The following is a 16745-nucleotide window of genomic DNA, read 5'->3' on the forward strand; positions in this document are numbered from 1 at the left end:
ACAGTAAACAAAGAAGTAAAACAAGAATTTAGGTGAGCGCTAGAACTCTGTCACCTGTAAGAAACATAGAATTTAGCACTTTTTGTACTGACTACCCCACCATCTTACTCTGTGCACTACACCAAGCTATGCTATGATATATTCGTGTTTCAGTCTAAACACTGTTAAGTTATACATTACTGGATGTGTGCTGATTTAGAAGACATATGCATATTAGCCTCTTTTCTCCTGATTCTGTGAAATCCCAGTGTTTTGTTACTAAAAGTGTTTAGTTTGATGGTTATCTGGGTCTAGTTCTTAAAAGCTCTTTTTAATTAGAAAAATTTCACTCAAAGCCTATTCTAGTGTAAAGATCCCAAGGAACATATTAGCAAACAAAACTCAACAGTACCATTAAGGAAATAATGCACCATGACTAAGTGAAATTTATTCCAGGAATTCAAGGTTGGTTTAATATTAACAATGGTTTTCATAATTATATACAGTGTAAATAAACTTGCAGAAAAGTATCTCCTTTAATAACATTCAATACCCAATCATAATAAAAATACTCAAGGAAATAGCAGTTGAGAGGTACTTTCTCAAACTGGTAAAATGTGTATGCTTTAGTTTATAAACCAGTATCTTAGGTAGTGAGGAATCATTGGAGACATTTCCACTAAAATACAAGCAAGACAAGGATGAGCGTTGTCTCCACTACTATTCAGCAATGTTCTCAGAGATGTTGGCCAGCACAGTTAGACAAGAGAACCCGCAGGCATAAAAATGGTTACATAACAAAGAAAACTATCTCCATCTACAGATGATAAAATAGTAAACCTGGAAGACCTCAGAGAATCAATGATAAATGAACTCAAACTATGGAAGGATTCAGTTTTGTAGCAAGATACAAAATTCACCTACAAAAAAAACAATAGCCTGTTACTTGATGTGTCAACTATACTTCAATTTTATAAAACCAAGTCAGCTGGGAAGATGGCGGAGTAGGAGGACCCTAAGCTCACCTTACAACTAGATAACATTAATATCAGCATAAATGACCCAGGAAACAACCCAAAGACTGGCAGAATAGACTCCACAACTAAAGGCAGGGAAGAGGCCATATCGAAGAAGGTAGGAAGAGTGAAGATGCTGTCTGGGAGCAAAGTGGACCATGGTCTTCCTCAGTTTGGAGGGAGTCTGCAGCGTGGAGAAGAGCAGAATACAGACTTTCACACCGGGATGCTCACAAACACAGAGGACAGATCTTCATCATATTTGCCTTTGAAAAAGAGAAGGACCAAATTTTGTGAGTTCTGAAAAACAGAAGGACTTAAAGACCTGGAATTTTCGAAGTCAGCTAGCTTAGCTCTCGGAAAGCCCGGGGGCCATGAGGTAAGAGGAGACCCCACCTTTAAAGAGACAGCAAAACAAACAGCCCATGCAGGTACAGCACAGAACCAGCAGTTTGAAACTGGGAGCAAACAGGAGGCAGAGTGATTTGCTCATCTCAGAGTGTGGCCCAGAGTGACAAGGATAACAGGGAGATGGCTCCAGGAACAAAGGCGGTGTCACACACCATTTCACTCCCCTGCCCCCCAGCATAAACAGTGGCCACCTGCAGGAACCAGCCCAACACTAACACTTTCTACTTAATTTGCTGGCACCAAGCCCCACCATGCTTCCATGGATACACCCTTCCCAGTTATGCTCCCCTGAGTCCCCTAGCTGCAGGCCCCTCCCCCTAGAAGACCAGTGCAAGCTCTGCCAACAGCACATCTCCTGATCTGTGCTCTTTTACAGGACCTCAGTTCCAGCAAGGGCAGGTGTCATTTTACAGGCAGACCACCTCACACCTTGCTGCCCACAATTGGTGAAGATAGCCTCTGCAGACAACTGGATTGAAGGAAAAAGAGACCAAGTCTCAATAGCGGAACACACACAACAAACATAGGAGACACTCCCTGGAGTGCCAGACCCTGGGGAATAGGGGACACTTCACTGCAGGGTGCTACAGGACCTCTTCTTCATATGGCTGTTATTGGGAAGAATAAGAGAAGTAGCTAACTTTCCTAATACAGAAACAGACACAGAAAGTAAGAAAAAATGAAAAGACAGAGAAACCTCTCCCAAGTGAAAAATGGGACCAAAGCACAGCAAGACACTAAAGCAAAACAGATAGAAGTAATATGCCTGCTAGAGAATTTAAAGCAACTATCATAAAGATACTCACTGGACTGGACATAAAAGTGGAGGGCATCAGTGAGACCCTTAACACAAAGATAAAAAAGAACCCATTGAAATGAACACAATAAGTGAAATTTAAAATACACTTGATGAAATAAATAGCAGGCTAGATGAAGCAGATGAACGAATTAACGACCTGGAAGACAGAGTAATGGAAAGTACACTGAGTAAAGGAGAAGAAAGAAAATTACACAAATTGAGAATAGTCTTAGGCAACTCAATGACTCCAAGTGTAATAACATCTGCATTATAGGGATTTCAAGAAGAGAAAGATAAGGGGGCAGAAAATTTATTTGAAGAAATAATAGCTGAAAACTTTCCTAATCTAGGTAAGGAAATAGAGATCCAGATCCAGGAGGCAGAGATCCTCCCAAAAATCCATCCCAAAGAGGTCTACACCAAGACACATAGTAATTAAAATGGCAAAAAGCAGCAATAAAGGGAAAAAAAAAGCAACAAGAGAAAAGAAGGTGGTTCCATACAAAGGAAACCCCATCTGCAGATTTTTCAGCAGAAACACTGCAGTCCAGAAGGGAATGGCATGATATATTCAAAGTGCTGAAAGGGAAAAATCTGCAGCCACGAATGCTCAATCTATCAAGACTATCATTCAGAAAAAGAGAGATACAGAGTTTCTCAGACAAATGAAAACTAAAGGAGTTTATGGCCACTAAACTAGGCCCTATTAAAGGTTACTATTTGAGTGGAAAGGAAGACCATAAGTATAAGAAAGTGAAAAACACAAAGGAAGTAAGAATAAGTGTTACTGTAAAAGTTAGTCAAGGGATTCATAAAAGAAAAGGAGGTAATATGACACCATACACCTAAAATTTGGGGGGGGGGAGTAAAGAATGAGTTCAAACTTAAGTAACCATCAATTTAATATAGATTGCTATATGTAGAAGATATTATTATATACAAACCTAATGTAACTACAAATCAAAAACCAGTAATAGATATGCAAAAACTAAAGACAAAAAATTCCAAGTATAGCAGCCTAGAAAGCCAACAAACCATGGAAGAGAGCAAGAGAAGAAAGGGTCAGAGAAAATCTATAGAAACAACCACAAGTAACAAAATGGCAATAAGTGTATATCTGTCAAAATTACTTTGAATATAATGGACTAAATGCTCCAAACAAAAGACAAAGGGTGACAGAGTGGATAAAAACAAAACCCATCTATATGTTGCCTATAAGAGACTCCTTTCAGACCAGAAAACACCTGCAAATTAAAAGTGAGGGGATGGAGAAACATTTGTCATGCAAATGAATGCCAAAAGAAAGCCAGTGTAGCAGTGCTTATATCAGACAAAACACACTTGAAAACAAAGACCGTAACAAGAGACAAAGAAGGATGTATATAATAATAAAGGGGACAGTTCAACAAGAGCATATAACAATTATAAACATTTTTGCACCCCACATGGAAGCACCCATATATGTAAAACAGTTAATAACAATCATAAAAGAAATAATCAGTAGTAATACAATAGTAGTAAGGGACTTTAATACCCCACTTACATAGACGGACACATCATCCAAACAGAAAATCAACAAGAAAATAGTGGTTATGAATGACACACTGGATCAGATGGATTTAATAGACATATTCAGAACATTCCATCCTGAAACAGCAGAATACACATTGTTTATTCTTTTCAAGTACACACAGAACATTTTCCAGAATAAACCACATATTAGGCAACAAAACAAGTGTCAAAAATTTTTTTTTAAAACTCGAAGTCATACTGTATGTTTTCTGACCACAGCTCTATGAAACTAGAATTCAACCATAAGAAAAAATCTGGAAAGAGCACAAATACATGGAGTTTAAATAACATGCTATTAAACAATGGGTCAACCAAAAAATCAGAGAAGAAATAAAAAAAATATTACATGGAAGCAAATGAAAATGAAAACACAATGATAGAAAATCTTTGGGATGCAGCAAAAGAGGTTGTAAGAGGGAAACTTACAGCAACACAGGTCTACTTCAAAAAGCAAGAAAAATCTCAAACAACCTAACCTTACACCTTAAGAAGCCAGAAGGAAAAAAAAGAAAAAAGAAAAAAAGAGAATGAACAAAACCCAAACTGGAAAAAAATAAAACTGAGAACAGAACAATGAAACCAGGAGCTGTTTCTTTGAAAAGACCAACAAAATTATAAACCTGTAGCAAGACTCATTGGGGAAAAAAAAAGAGGACCCAAATAAACAAAATTACTAATGAAAGAGGAGAAATAAGAACCAACACCACAGAAATACAAACAATTGTAACAGAATATTATGAAAACCTATATGCCAACAATTTGGACAACTTAGAAGAAATGGATAAATTCCTAGAAACATATAAACTAACAAAACTAAAGCAGGAAGAAATAGAAAATTTGAACAGACCAATCACCGGCCATGAAACTGAATCAGTAATCAAAAAACCTCCCAACAAATGGAAGTCCAGAACCAGATGGCTTCACAGCTGAATTCTACCAAACATTTAAAGAAGAGTTAATACCCAGTCTTCTTAAGCTACTCCAAAAATACAAGAGGAAGGAAAACTTCCAGATTCATTCTATGAAGCCATTATCACCCTGATACCACACCCGGGTAAAGAACACCACAGCAAGGGGCGCCTGGGTGGCGCAGTTGGTTAAGCGTCCTACTTCAGCCAGGTCACGATCTCACGGTCCGTGAGTTTGAGCCCCGTGTCGGGCTCTGGGCTGATGGCTCAGAGCCTGGAGCCTGCTTCCGATTCTGTGTCTCCTTCTCTCTCTGCCCCTCCCCCATTCATGCTCTGTCTCTCTCTGTCTCAAAAATAAATAAAAATGTTAAAAAAAAATAAAAAAAAAAACACCACAGCAAAAGAGAACTACAGACCAGTACCTCTCATGAACATAGATGCAGAAATCCTCAACAAAATAATAGTAAAACAAACCCAACCCAACAATACATTTAAAAAATCACGCACCACAACCAACTGGGTTTAATACTTGCAAAACAATCGATGTGGTACATCACGTTGAACCATATGATCAGTTCAATAGAAGTAGTAAAAGCATGTAACAAAGTACAACATCCATTTTGATAAAAACTCTCAACAAACTAGATTTCGAGTAGTAGTAAAGTCCTTATGAAAAACCCACAGGCAACATCATACTTAATGGGGAAAAACAGAGCTTTTCCCCTAAGATCAGGAACAAGACAAGGATGTCCACTCTCACCATTTTTATTCAACATAACACTGGAATTCATAGCCACCACAATTAGACAACATAAAGAAATAAAAGGCCTGCAGAAGAAGTAAAACTTGTACTATTTGCAGATGACATGAGACTAGATATAGAAGACACTAAAGATTTCACCAAAGAACTGATAGATGAATATAAAATCTGTGTACAGAAGTCTGTTGCATTCTTATACACTAATAATAAAGCAGCAGAAAGTGAAACTAAGAAAACAATCCCATTTACAATCACACCAAAAACAATAAAAGATCTCGAAATAAACTTAACCAAAGTCGTGAAAGACCTGTACTCTGAAAATTATAAAACACTGATGAAGAAAATTAAGGACAATGCAAAGAAATAGAAAGACAGTCCATGCTCATGAGTTGGAGGAACAAGTATTGTTAAAATGTCTATAGTATGCAAAGCAATCTAAAACGTTAATGTAATCCCTATCAAAATACCAACAGCGGTTTTGACAGAACTAGAATAAATAATCCTAAAATTTGTATGGAACGACAGAAGACCTTGAATGGCCAAAGCAATTTTGAAAAAGAAAACAAACCTGGTAGTATCACAATTCTAAGTTTCAAGTTATATTACAAAGCAGTAGTAAGTAAGACAGTATGGTACTGGCGTAAAAATAGATACACAGATTAATGGAACAGAAGAGAAAACCCAGAGGGGCACCTTGGTGGCTCAGTCACTTAAGTGTTCAACTCTTGATTTTGGCTCAGGTCATGATCTCACGGTTCATGAGATCAAGCCCTGCATTGGTTTCTGTGCTGACAGTGCAGAGCCTGCTTTAGATTCTCTCCCTCCCTCTCTCTCTGCCTCCCCCCACCCCAAACCTCTCTCAAAATAAATAAATAAACTTAGAAAAAAATAAAATCTTGAAAAAAGAAAAAAGAATAGAAAACCCAGAAATAAACCCATAATTACATGGTCGATTAATCTTTGACAAAGGAGGAATGAATATACAATGGGAAAAAAGTATTTTCAACAAATGGTGCTGGGAAAACTGGACAGCCCCATGCAAAAGAACGAAACTGGACCACTTTCTTACACCATACACAAAAATAAACTTAAAATGGATTAAAGGCATAAATGTAAGATCCAAAACCATAAGAATCCTTGAAGGGGGGCGCCTGGGTGGCTCATTCGGTTCAGCATCGACTTTGGCTTAGGTCGTGATCTCGTGGTTCATGAGTTTGAGCCCCACATTGGGCTTGCTGCTGTCAGCGCAGAGCCCGTTTCAGATCCTCTGTTCCCCTCTCTTTCTGCCCGTTCCCAACTCATGCTCATGCTCTGTCTCTCTCAAAAAATATTTAAAGAAAACATTTTTTTAATCCTTGAAGAGAACACAAACAGTAATCTCTCTGACGTTGGCCATAGCAACATTTTTCTAGATGTGTCTCCTGAGACAAGGGAAATAAAGGCAAAAATAAACTGTTGGGACTACATTAAAATAAAAACTTTCTGCACAGCAAAGGAAATAATCAACAAAACTAAAAGGCAACCTACTAAATGGGAGAAGATATTTGCAAATGATATCCAGTAAAGGGTTAGCATCCAGATATATAAAGAACTGGTACAACTCAATACCCAAAAACCAATCTAATTAAAAATGGGAAGAAGACATGAAAACACATTTCTCCCAAGAAGATATCCAGATGGCCAACAGACACATGAAAAGATGCTCAACATCATTCATCATCAGGGAAATGCAAATCAAAACTACAATGAGATATCATCTCACAGTTGTCAGAATGGCCAAAATTAAAAACACAGGAAATCACAGGTTGGCAAAGACTTGGAGAAACAGAAACTCTTGGGCACTGTTGATGGGAATGCAAACTAGTGTAGCCACTGTGGAAAACAATATGAAGGTTCCTCAAAAAATTAAAAATAGAACTACCTTAGGGGCGCCTGGGTGGCGCAGTCGGTTAAGCGTCTGACTTCAGCCAGGTCATGATCTCGCGGTCCGGGAGTTCGAGCCCCGCGTCAGGCTCTGGGCTGATGGCTCAGAGCCTGGAGCCTGCTTCCGATTCTGTGTCTCCCTCTCTCTCTGCCCCTCCCCCGTTCATGCTCTGTCTCTCTCTGTCCCAAAAATAAATAAAAACGTTGAAAAAAAAAATAGAACTACCTTAAATCAAGGAATCACACTACTGGGTATTTCCCCCCAAAATATAAAAACACTAGTTCAAAGGAGTATATGCACCCCTATGTTCATAGCAGCATTTTTTTTTACAATAGCCAAAGTATGGAAGCAGCCCAAGTATCTATCAATAGATGAATGGATAAACGTGGTGTATATACATACGATGGAAATCTTATTTAACCATAAATAGCATGAAATCTTGCCATTTAGCACAACATGGATACAGGTAGAGAGTGTATGCAGAACGAAATAAGTCAGTCAGAGAAAGAGCCATGTGATCTCACTTATGTGGAATTGAAGAAACAAATGAGCAAAGGAAAAAAAAAAAGGCAAGCCAAGAAACAGACTCTTAACTATAAAGAAAAAACTGATGGTTAGCAGACGGGAGGTCGATAGAGGGACAGGGGAAATAGATGATGGAGATTAAAGAGTACCCTTATCATGATGGAAAAAATGAAATGAATGAAAAGAAAAAGCAATAGCCTTCCTCTACACAAGCAATAAGCAGTTGAAAGACATACCCCTGGAGAAAATCCCATGTGCCGTAGCAACAAAAAAGATTAAATGCTGAGGAATAAATTTAACATAAAATGTACAAAACATTTACTTGCTTATAAGAAACTAAAGAAGATATGAACAATGAAAGATGCCTTCTGTTCTTGAACAGGATGAACTCGATAGTCATCCGTTTTCCTTAAGTTAATTTATAATATCATTGTAATCCCGGTAAAACTATTAATAAGCTATTTTATGTAGACACATTGATACTAAAGCTCATATAGAAAAATAAATATGGTAGAAAACATTGAAAAAGAAAAATAGTTTGAGGAGTTAGGGAACTATAGGAGTAGATCTTAAAAGCTCTTAACACAAAAGATAAAATTTGATCTTTATCTCAGATCATACACAAAAATAAACTCGAGTAAATTAAGATGAGACCATCACAAAACCTGGGGTGAATTCCTCTTTAACCGCGGTGCAGAGAACAGCTTTCTAACTGGGACACAAAATCTAGAGGCAATAAAAATAAAGATCGATGAATTTGGCTCTTTACAAAAAAAAGTTCCATTACAAAAGATACCATAAAATCCAAAGACGGTTGACAAAGTAGGAGAAAATATTCACAACTTATACCACAGAGAAAGAGCTAACATCCCTAATATATAAAGAATTCTTAATAATTTCAAGACAAGAGGCACCTGGATGGCTCAGTCAGTTGAGTGTCGGGTTCTTGATCTCAGCTCAGGTCATGATGTCACAGTCATGAGATCAAGCCCCAAGTTGGGCTCTGCGCTGACAGCATGGAGCCTGCTTGGGATTCTCTCTCTCCCTCTCTCTGTGCCCCTCTTCCACTTGTGCTTGTGCGCTCTCTCTCACTCAAAAATAAGCAATGTTAAAAAAATTTTTTTCAAGACAAAAGTACTAAAAATCCAGATTGAAAAACGTGGGAAACACATGAACAAGCAATTAACCAGAAGAGCTATAAAAATAGACCTCAAAATTAAAAAGTGGTCAAACTCACTCCAAATCAGGCATGTAAATTCAAAAATACCAGATACTGTTTCTCACATATAAGAGTGACAAACGTATTTTAAATGACCACATATTCTTGTAGGTTTTGGAGAGGCAGCCCCTTCAAACATTGCTGGTGAGAATGTAAATTGTTTCACAGCTTCATACAGGGAAATTTGCGTATTTTTTGCCCCATCAATCCCACTTCAAGGCATTTACCCTAACGATGGATCTCAAACAATACAAAAATACATATGCAAGAGATTGGAAATGATCTAAATGCCCATACACAGGAGAATGATTGAATATAAACTATGGAACATTCAGACAAAGGAGTACCATATACCTGTTTTTCAAGTGAAAGATGTTATAAACTTATAGGAAGTACTTTTCAGGACCTGCTGTTAAGTGAAAAGACAAAGTGCAAAAGAGACCTAGGATATGCTACCCTTCAAGTAAGGAGTAAAATAAGAGCATATACAGGTACCTTTTCATTTATGCAAAATATATATAGCAAAGATAAACCAAAAACTAAAGAGATTTATTATAGGGGCAGCTGGGAAAGAAAGAGAAATGGGAATAGGGTAGCAGAGTTGGAGGGACTGACTTCTTCAAGTATCTTTTTGTATAACTGTGACTTACAGAACCATTGACGTATTTCACATACCCCCCAAATACCAAAACAATTAAAGCCAATCAAGGTGTGAAGGGGATGCAAAATGGAATACAAGTCCTAACAAGTGGCTCTGTGTTTCTCACAGTGGTGTAGATTAGTAATTCTGAAATTACTTTGTGTATATGATAGAATTGAACAAATCAGTAAATTGATTTAGATAATGAGGACTGGGTTTCTTGCTGCTGTAGAAAGAAGTTATAATAAGGAAAGATGGAAGGCTAAGATATACCCGCCCAATTCTGGATTGGAATTGGAGGTATTTGCATAAACTCATGGTTACACACACAAATACCAAAATATAGACTTGCGTATACCATATGCGAATGGATTAGTGTACCTACATACAATTCCTACTTCAGTTCACTGAGACAGCCTGGAAGCAGTAACACCCCAGAAATAATGAGCAGACCTAGTACCCAGATCCTAGTCTGTGAACATTATCTTCCAATAAAAATTAGCAGCGCTCCGAGGAGAAGCAGTTGATTACAGGGCTGGGTCACGAAAAATGCAAAATGAGCCACAGTGTTTTTTGATTCCAAACACTAAGAATTTGAAGGAGCTTCTGATGGCCAAATCTGGAACAATTTGAGTGAAATAATGTCAATGTTGGATTTTAATCCATGGAATAAAATAAGTATCTATGAGTGTATTAGTTTTCTGTTGTTTCAACAAATCATCACACACTTAGCAGCTTAAAACAACACACATGTCACAGTTTCCATGGCCGGGCATCCAGGCACAGGCTAGTTACGTCCTCTGCTCAGGTTCTCACAAGGCTGCAAAGTGTTTGATGATCCGTCTTCTCACCTGGAGCCTCAATGAGGAAGAATCTGCTTCCAAACTCATTCAGATGTTGGAGAAATTAATTTCCCCTGGTTATAAAAGTGAGGCTCTCAAGTTCTGGAGGCTGCCTGTCCTTGTCATGTGGCTCAGTTCACATCACGGAAGCTTTCTTCTTCAAGGCCATTGGAAGCATCTCTGCACAGAGAAGCCTAGGTCCTCTTTTAAAGTCATTTCTACACAACATCATCTTCCTTCTGATTATCTCAAAGCCAGCCTATTAGGGACTTTAATGATATCTGCAAAACGCCTTTAACTTTGCCATGTAATGTAATTTTAGGAGTGATGTTTCATCACTTTTGTTGTATTCTTTGATTAGAGGCCAAGTCACAGGTTCTGCCCTCAATCAAGAGGTGGGGGTTATGCAAGCATGTGACTCACTAGAAGCTGTGGTGTGTCGTCCACAATGAGTTTATATAGATAGAAATGAGTAGTCGTAGAAATATATAAACAAATGGGGAAGAGGAGATAGTTCTTCTTCATAATAGATTTCCATTAATAAATGTAGAAGAAAAGAGGGAAATAAAGAACCATCATTACAAACACTACCGTGATAAATGTTACAGCCAGGATTCTGTAATGGATGCTAAGTCAGTGCATGCAAGTTTGAGAAGACACAGGATTTGCATAGTCTCAGATGGCTTCCCTGCGATACTCATAACTACAGAGGGCAAAATAATAACTTTATATTGGAGGAATTTGGTAGACATCCAACTTTACCAAGTAATCAGGGTAAACAGCACCAGAAATGAAACATCGGTGTCATGAACAGCACTTTCCAAAGGCATCAAGGTCATAAAACATAAGGAAAGAAAATTGAAGTTCTTTTATAGGCTGAAGGAGACTGAGGAGAAATCACAACTAAATGCACTGTGAGATCCTAGAATAGAAGAAAGAAAAACAATGGTGAAATTCAAATAAGATCTTTAGTTAATAGAGTAGTACCAGTTAGGTGCCTCTTGGTAATTCTATTATGGTTATTTCTTGGTTATAACCATCTATGGTTATGGATAATTCTATTATGGTTATTTAAGATGTGAATACTAGAGGAGGTGGGCTAGGGGATATATAGGAGCTCAGTGTACTCATCTTGTAACTTTTCTTTAAGTGTAAAATTCATGAAAAGTTTGTTGGGGCGCCTTGGTGGCTTGGTCGGTTAAGCGTCTGACTTCGGCTCAGGTCATGATCTCGCGGTCCGTGAGTTTGAGCCCTGCGTCAGGCTCTGTGCTGACCGCTCAGAGCCTGGAACCTGTTTCAGATTCTGTGTCTTCCTCTCTCTCTGCCCCTCCCCTGTTCATGCTCTGTCTCTCTCTGTCTCAAAAATAAATAAACGTTAAATGTTTAAAAAAAAAAGAAAAAAGAAAAGTTTGTTAATAAAAATCACAATATAAACTTCTGGGAGTTTTAAGTTAGCAACAATAGAAATTCAGGTGACTTTATTGATGCTTCATTTTTGTTTTGTTGCACCAAGATTTTGCACAATATTGTACACATGGTCACTGGAGAATAAACACATAGCTATAAAGTGGTGGGATTTATCTTAACTCAGCGTAGTTTTTTCCAGTTGTAATGTTTTCTCCACTGTGCTTGTACCATTATAGACATAGACAAGAGGAAAGCAGGCCTTTCTTTAGAAACTCCGTTTCTCGGGGCGCCTGGGTGGCGCAGTCGGTTAAGCGTCCGACTTCAGCCAGGTCACGATCTCGCGGTCCGTGAGTTCGAGCCCCGCGTCAGGCTCTGGGCTGATGGCTCGGAGCCTGGAGCCTGTTTCCGATTCTGTGTCTCCCTCTCTCTCTGCCCCTCCCCCGCTCATGCTCTGTCTCTCTCTGTCCCAAAAATAAATAAACGTTGAAAAAAAAAATTAAAAAAAAAAAAAAAAAAAAAGAAACTCCGTTTCAATGTTAAAGCCTACTCATAAAGTTTGTTCACTCTGCATGGCAATATTCTCTTAAAATAATTACCAAATTTTGTTTGAAAGGTTTTACTTACGAGAGCCATATGTGCTATAAAAATCTATAGTTTTGAGGGTGTTTACATAATTCATCTGGTTCAGAGAGCTCTGAATTGTCTTCTTCATATGAACCATGGACATTGTATTTCTCAAACATATTTTCAAGCGTACTTTCTGATTCATCATCTGCCATGACTATGCTTCTACCTGTGCATGTGAAGGATGAAGTTCTTCCCAAGTAGCTATGAAACTGTTGGTGGAAAGATAAGGGGACAGAAGCACGTGGAGAATTTAAAGCCGTTGGCTCAAATCTGTCTTTACCACGAAAAGGCTCTTGTTTATTTCTTTAAAGAATGGATTTCATAATAAATTTTCTCATTGCCGTGAAGAGTTATCTGTCTTAGAATTGCACCAGACCGGCGGTAGCGCTGCTTGAAAGTATTTTTTGAATTCATGAGATGGGTTTCTTATAAAGCCTCTTTCATTCTTACTTGAAATATCGTACATGAGAGCAGCGCCTTGGGCGTGCATAGTGTCAGTAGCGGTGGCCTGTATTAACGTAGAATTACTGTTTGTTTTGCTGTCATGAGTCCATGAATTCGGTCTGTCCTACAGAAACAATCATTGTAATGTAAGCACTTACTGTCTTAGTGCAGCTGATTCCCCAGTGACATTTTAAAAAGTCAGGATTTGGCTGCAGCATGCTTTCAATTTCTAAATGGGCTGCACATTGGGGGCCTGAGGGTGTTTCATAGGAAACACATGACCCTGAGTGGACACAGCAACTTTTGTGTGTCTGCAGCGGAGTTGATGACCAGCATTTACCCTTGAAATTGTTTTCATCCAGAATGTTGTCTTTTCTACTTTACGTTTAAGTATTTGGCGCTAACTGAATAGATGCTGTACTGTGTGTGTGTAGGATTTTTATGCACTAGGTGTGGCTGTAACCTAAGAGTTTACTCCTAGGGGTTTCACAGCGCAAGGTTTCTCAACGTCCGTGAATTCGGGTCTTGGTTTTCATTTCATCTGAGAATGAGAATGGCATTTGAACCCAGGAGCACTCAGATATACATTCATAGGTTTTACATTCTTTTCTAAAAAGTGAGAAGCCTAAACTCCTGAAAACAATGTCAGGGTTTTTCTTGTAGTTATATTTTAACGACTCTATGTACGTATTATCTAAATGGAAAATCACCTTCCTGCCTCTCTGGCTGTCACAGATACAACCATTATTAGAATTAGTAATGAGTGACAGTCCTGAGAGACCCTGGGGATCATGCTCTTTCTGGTCTGCAGTCAGGCTGCCTGGCCTAACAGAGATGCCATTGGTTAGAAATACGAGAGGGCGGATGTTCAGCGTCAAACGCCAGACTCTGCGGCATGACCTTCACCGGGTGAATTGGTGGTAATCTTCGATACGTTAATTTCCTTCTCTACTCCGTTGTGATTCTCTTAGCAATACACAAAACTGTAGAAAAGTAGGTCCCATGATGTCAAAGCAGTTAGCTTGACCTAGCATAATCATAGACTCTAGTACCTGAGGGTTATGTGGGGGAAATCTGTGTATGCCTGCATGTGTGTATTGTGTAGGTATGTATACCTGTATATTTCAGTCTTTCAGTTTATTCTAGCAAAGGGAAAAGTGAGAAGAGAAAATAGCAGGGTCTTCATGCCATGAGAGCTAGCACCTGGAAGAGTGTGTTAAATGCAACTGCCTTCTTTATTCGCTAACATTTTTAGTTGAAGTGTTTCTAAACCTCTGAACCAGAAAGTGAGTTGAGATCTCAAGTACCTCTGATGATTCTTAAATTTCAAAATCCTGTCTTCTTGCGCCTCACATGATTCATTGCCTCTCTTTAATTGATAAAAATAGTAAGTTTTTTTCCCTTTAATGCGTATTCTCAGATTAAGGACCATTAAATAACAAAGATTTATTGATATTTGCTATGGTAATGCAGGGATTAAGGGAGTAAAAGGCATGATTCCTGTCTCAAGGAGCTTCCATTATAGTTTGAAAAGACAAACTGAGCACCCATTAAATCAATGGAAGTCAAATAGATGTTAACTAGATGCTGTTGCTTTATTAGCAATAAAGATCAAAAGAGGTGCAGAATAATATTTTCTTCTTTAGTGCTAATGTATACTACATTCTATAGTAGTATGTTTTATGTTTTTGAATGAACGTCTCCTATGTTTATGTTAAATCTCTGATTAATTACAAAGATATTTTAAGAAATTGGTTGGTAGTTTTACTTCGAATAAATATTACCAACAAAAAATTGTTGGCCACTATGCATGCCTCACCACTTACAGACTAGTTTAAACTCAAGAGGCTGAGTTTAGTTCATGAGTCTTGGATTTCATGAAATGCATTAAGTAGGTATATGTCAGATTTTGACTACTAATGTATTTGTGAGGTTGGGAACTCATTCAGTAGGAAATTAAACTTCTCAAGAGATCGTCTGGTAAATATGATTATCCGTGTTTCTTCTCCGTTTTACCAGAAAAGGGCAAAATAGCACACTTTTTTGAGCCGTGTCTTTTTCTCTGCGGGGCCACACCTTTTGTGATCATTAAGATGAAATAAATGTACTTGTCTTGGTTTTGCGCAATTGCAGCATTAATGTAGAGGGCTCCCCGTCCCCACTCCCCTTCCTGTGTTTTGCAGGCAGTCAGATGCCTCCTCAGCCACCTGGGAGCCAGTCAGAATCCAGTTCCCATCCTGCCTTGAGCCAGTCACCAATGCCACAGGAAAGAGGTTAGTCTTCAGTTCATGTCTTACGTATCTTTGTGTTTGGAGTATATGAGGCTTATATGAATTTGGTCATCTGTGCGTTTCCTTATGAGTGATTTTTAAAGGATGTTCTGTTTCCTCCTCTGATGAACGAAATAACATACATGTAACAACAAAGAAGGATGCTTTCTTGCAGATTAGGTGACGTTTTACCCAGCACAGTTCAAGACCCAAAGGCTATCTATGTCCACACAGCATCGTGAAGCATAGTTTATACGTGACTCTCGCCTGACAGTTGATGTAGCTGTGTAAAGGGGACTGTTACTGATGCACTTTGGATATCGGTCCTGATGAAGTATAATGTTAGAGTGTGTGTCCGTTTAGCTGTTTTGATCAGTATTTGTCCCCTGATACTTCAACAGTAAAAATGTATACACCTGGTAAGACCTTATAGTATAAAATTGTAGGATCTTAGTACTAGAGCCAACCTGAGAGACTGTAGAGTCCGGTCACCTCAATTTACAAACAAAGAAACTGAGGACCCGAGAGGTTCCGTAGGAATTCCTCATTCTCAGAGGCTCATTAGTGCCGGAACCAGAAAAAAGACCACGGGCTTTTCCCAAAGCCCTGAACTTTTCAGGTTGTCCCCCATCCGCAAACTCTTTGACCTTTCGCTCACTTATGCATGCTGACCCCATCTACTATTGACTGGGTTGAGGCCTTTGGTCTTCGTGTGTGTATCTTCGCCTGCTTTCCCTCCTTCTGTAGTAAAGCTACTTTTGGTGGTGGTGATCTTAATCCAGATTAGTGTAGACCAGAGTCTACAAGCCCATTGCACCATCTGGCGCCCTGCCAGGTCCCTTCCACTGCCTGTGAGTCCAAGCTTGCCCATCTGGCCCGTGGAGCCGCCACTTTTCTCTCCCCTCCTCCCTCACGCTCACCCGGAAGACAGAAGTTGCGGGCTTGGTAGCGGCTATTTAGAGGTTCCTGACCCCACATGTTTATAATTATTTCTATATGAGCTGTACAGATGATGATTTGCTTCTAATTGGAATTATAAGGTTTTAGTTACTTTACATGTTTAATAACTTAGCACCCCATTATTTAGAAAGTAATGCCTATGAAAAGATGGATTAGCCTTAGCTACACATCATTTGTGTTGAAATGAATATTTAGTAGGAATAAAGTGAAATTTTTATTTTCTAATGTCTCGACATAGTTAACTTTATTATAATTTAATGTATAACTAATACTTTAATTCCCTTATGAAGACACTACAGTCTACCTTAATAATGGAATAGTTAATGGTTTTCAAACTTTAGGGTGTATGAAAATTACCTGGGGAACTGCTTAAAACAGATAACCCGGCCACACCCCCAGATTGCTGATTTCGTAGGCTTGAGGGGGCCAACTCAGATCTGCC

At 38.7% G+C, this 16745-nt stretch overlaps 1 protein-coding gene across 13 annotated transcripts in view; it reads left to right on the forward strand.

Moving 5' to 3' along the window:
- The window catches only part of ARID1B (AT-rich interaction domain 1B), a 449892-nt gene that overhangs the window by 340518 nt on the left and 92629 nt on the right, over positions 1-16745 (forward strand). For 11 of the 13 annotated variants that reach the window (XM_043592659.1, XM_043592667.1, XM_043592660.1 and 8 more), the window contains one exon: positions 15257-15346. The exons of the other annotated variants lie outside the window; for them this stretch is intronic. In XM_043592659.1, the coding sequence (XP_043448594.1) occupies positions 15257-15346 (90 nt within the window). The remainder of the gene's footprint in view (positions 1-15256; positions 15347-16745) is intronic. 13 annotated transcript variants of the gene reach the window in all.

The sequence above is a fragment of the Prionailurus bengalensis genome, chromosome B2, assembly GCF_016509475.1.
Source record: "Prionailurus bengalensis isolate Pbe53 chromosome B2, Fcat_Pben_1.1_paternal_pri, whole genome shotgun sequence".
NCBI classification, from domain to species: Eukaryota; Metazoa; Chordata; class Mammalia; order Carnivora; family Felidae; genus Prionailurus; species Prionailurus bengalensis.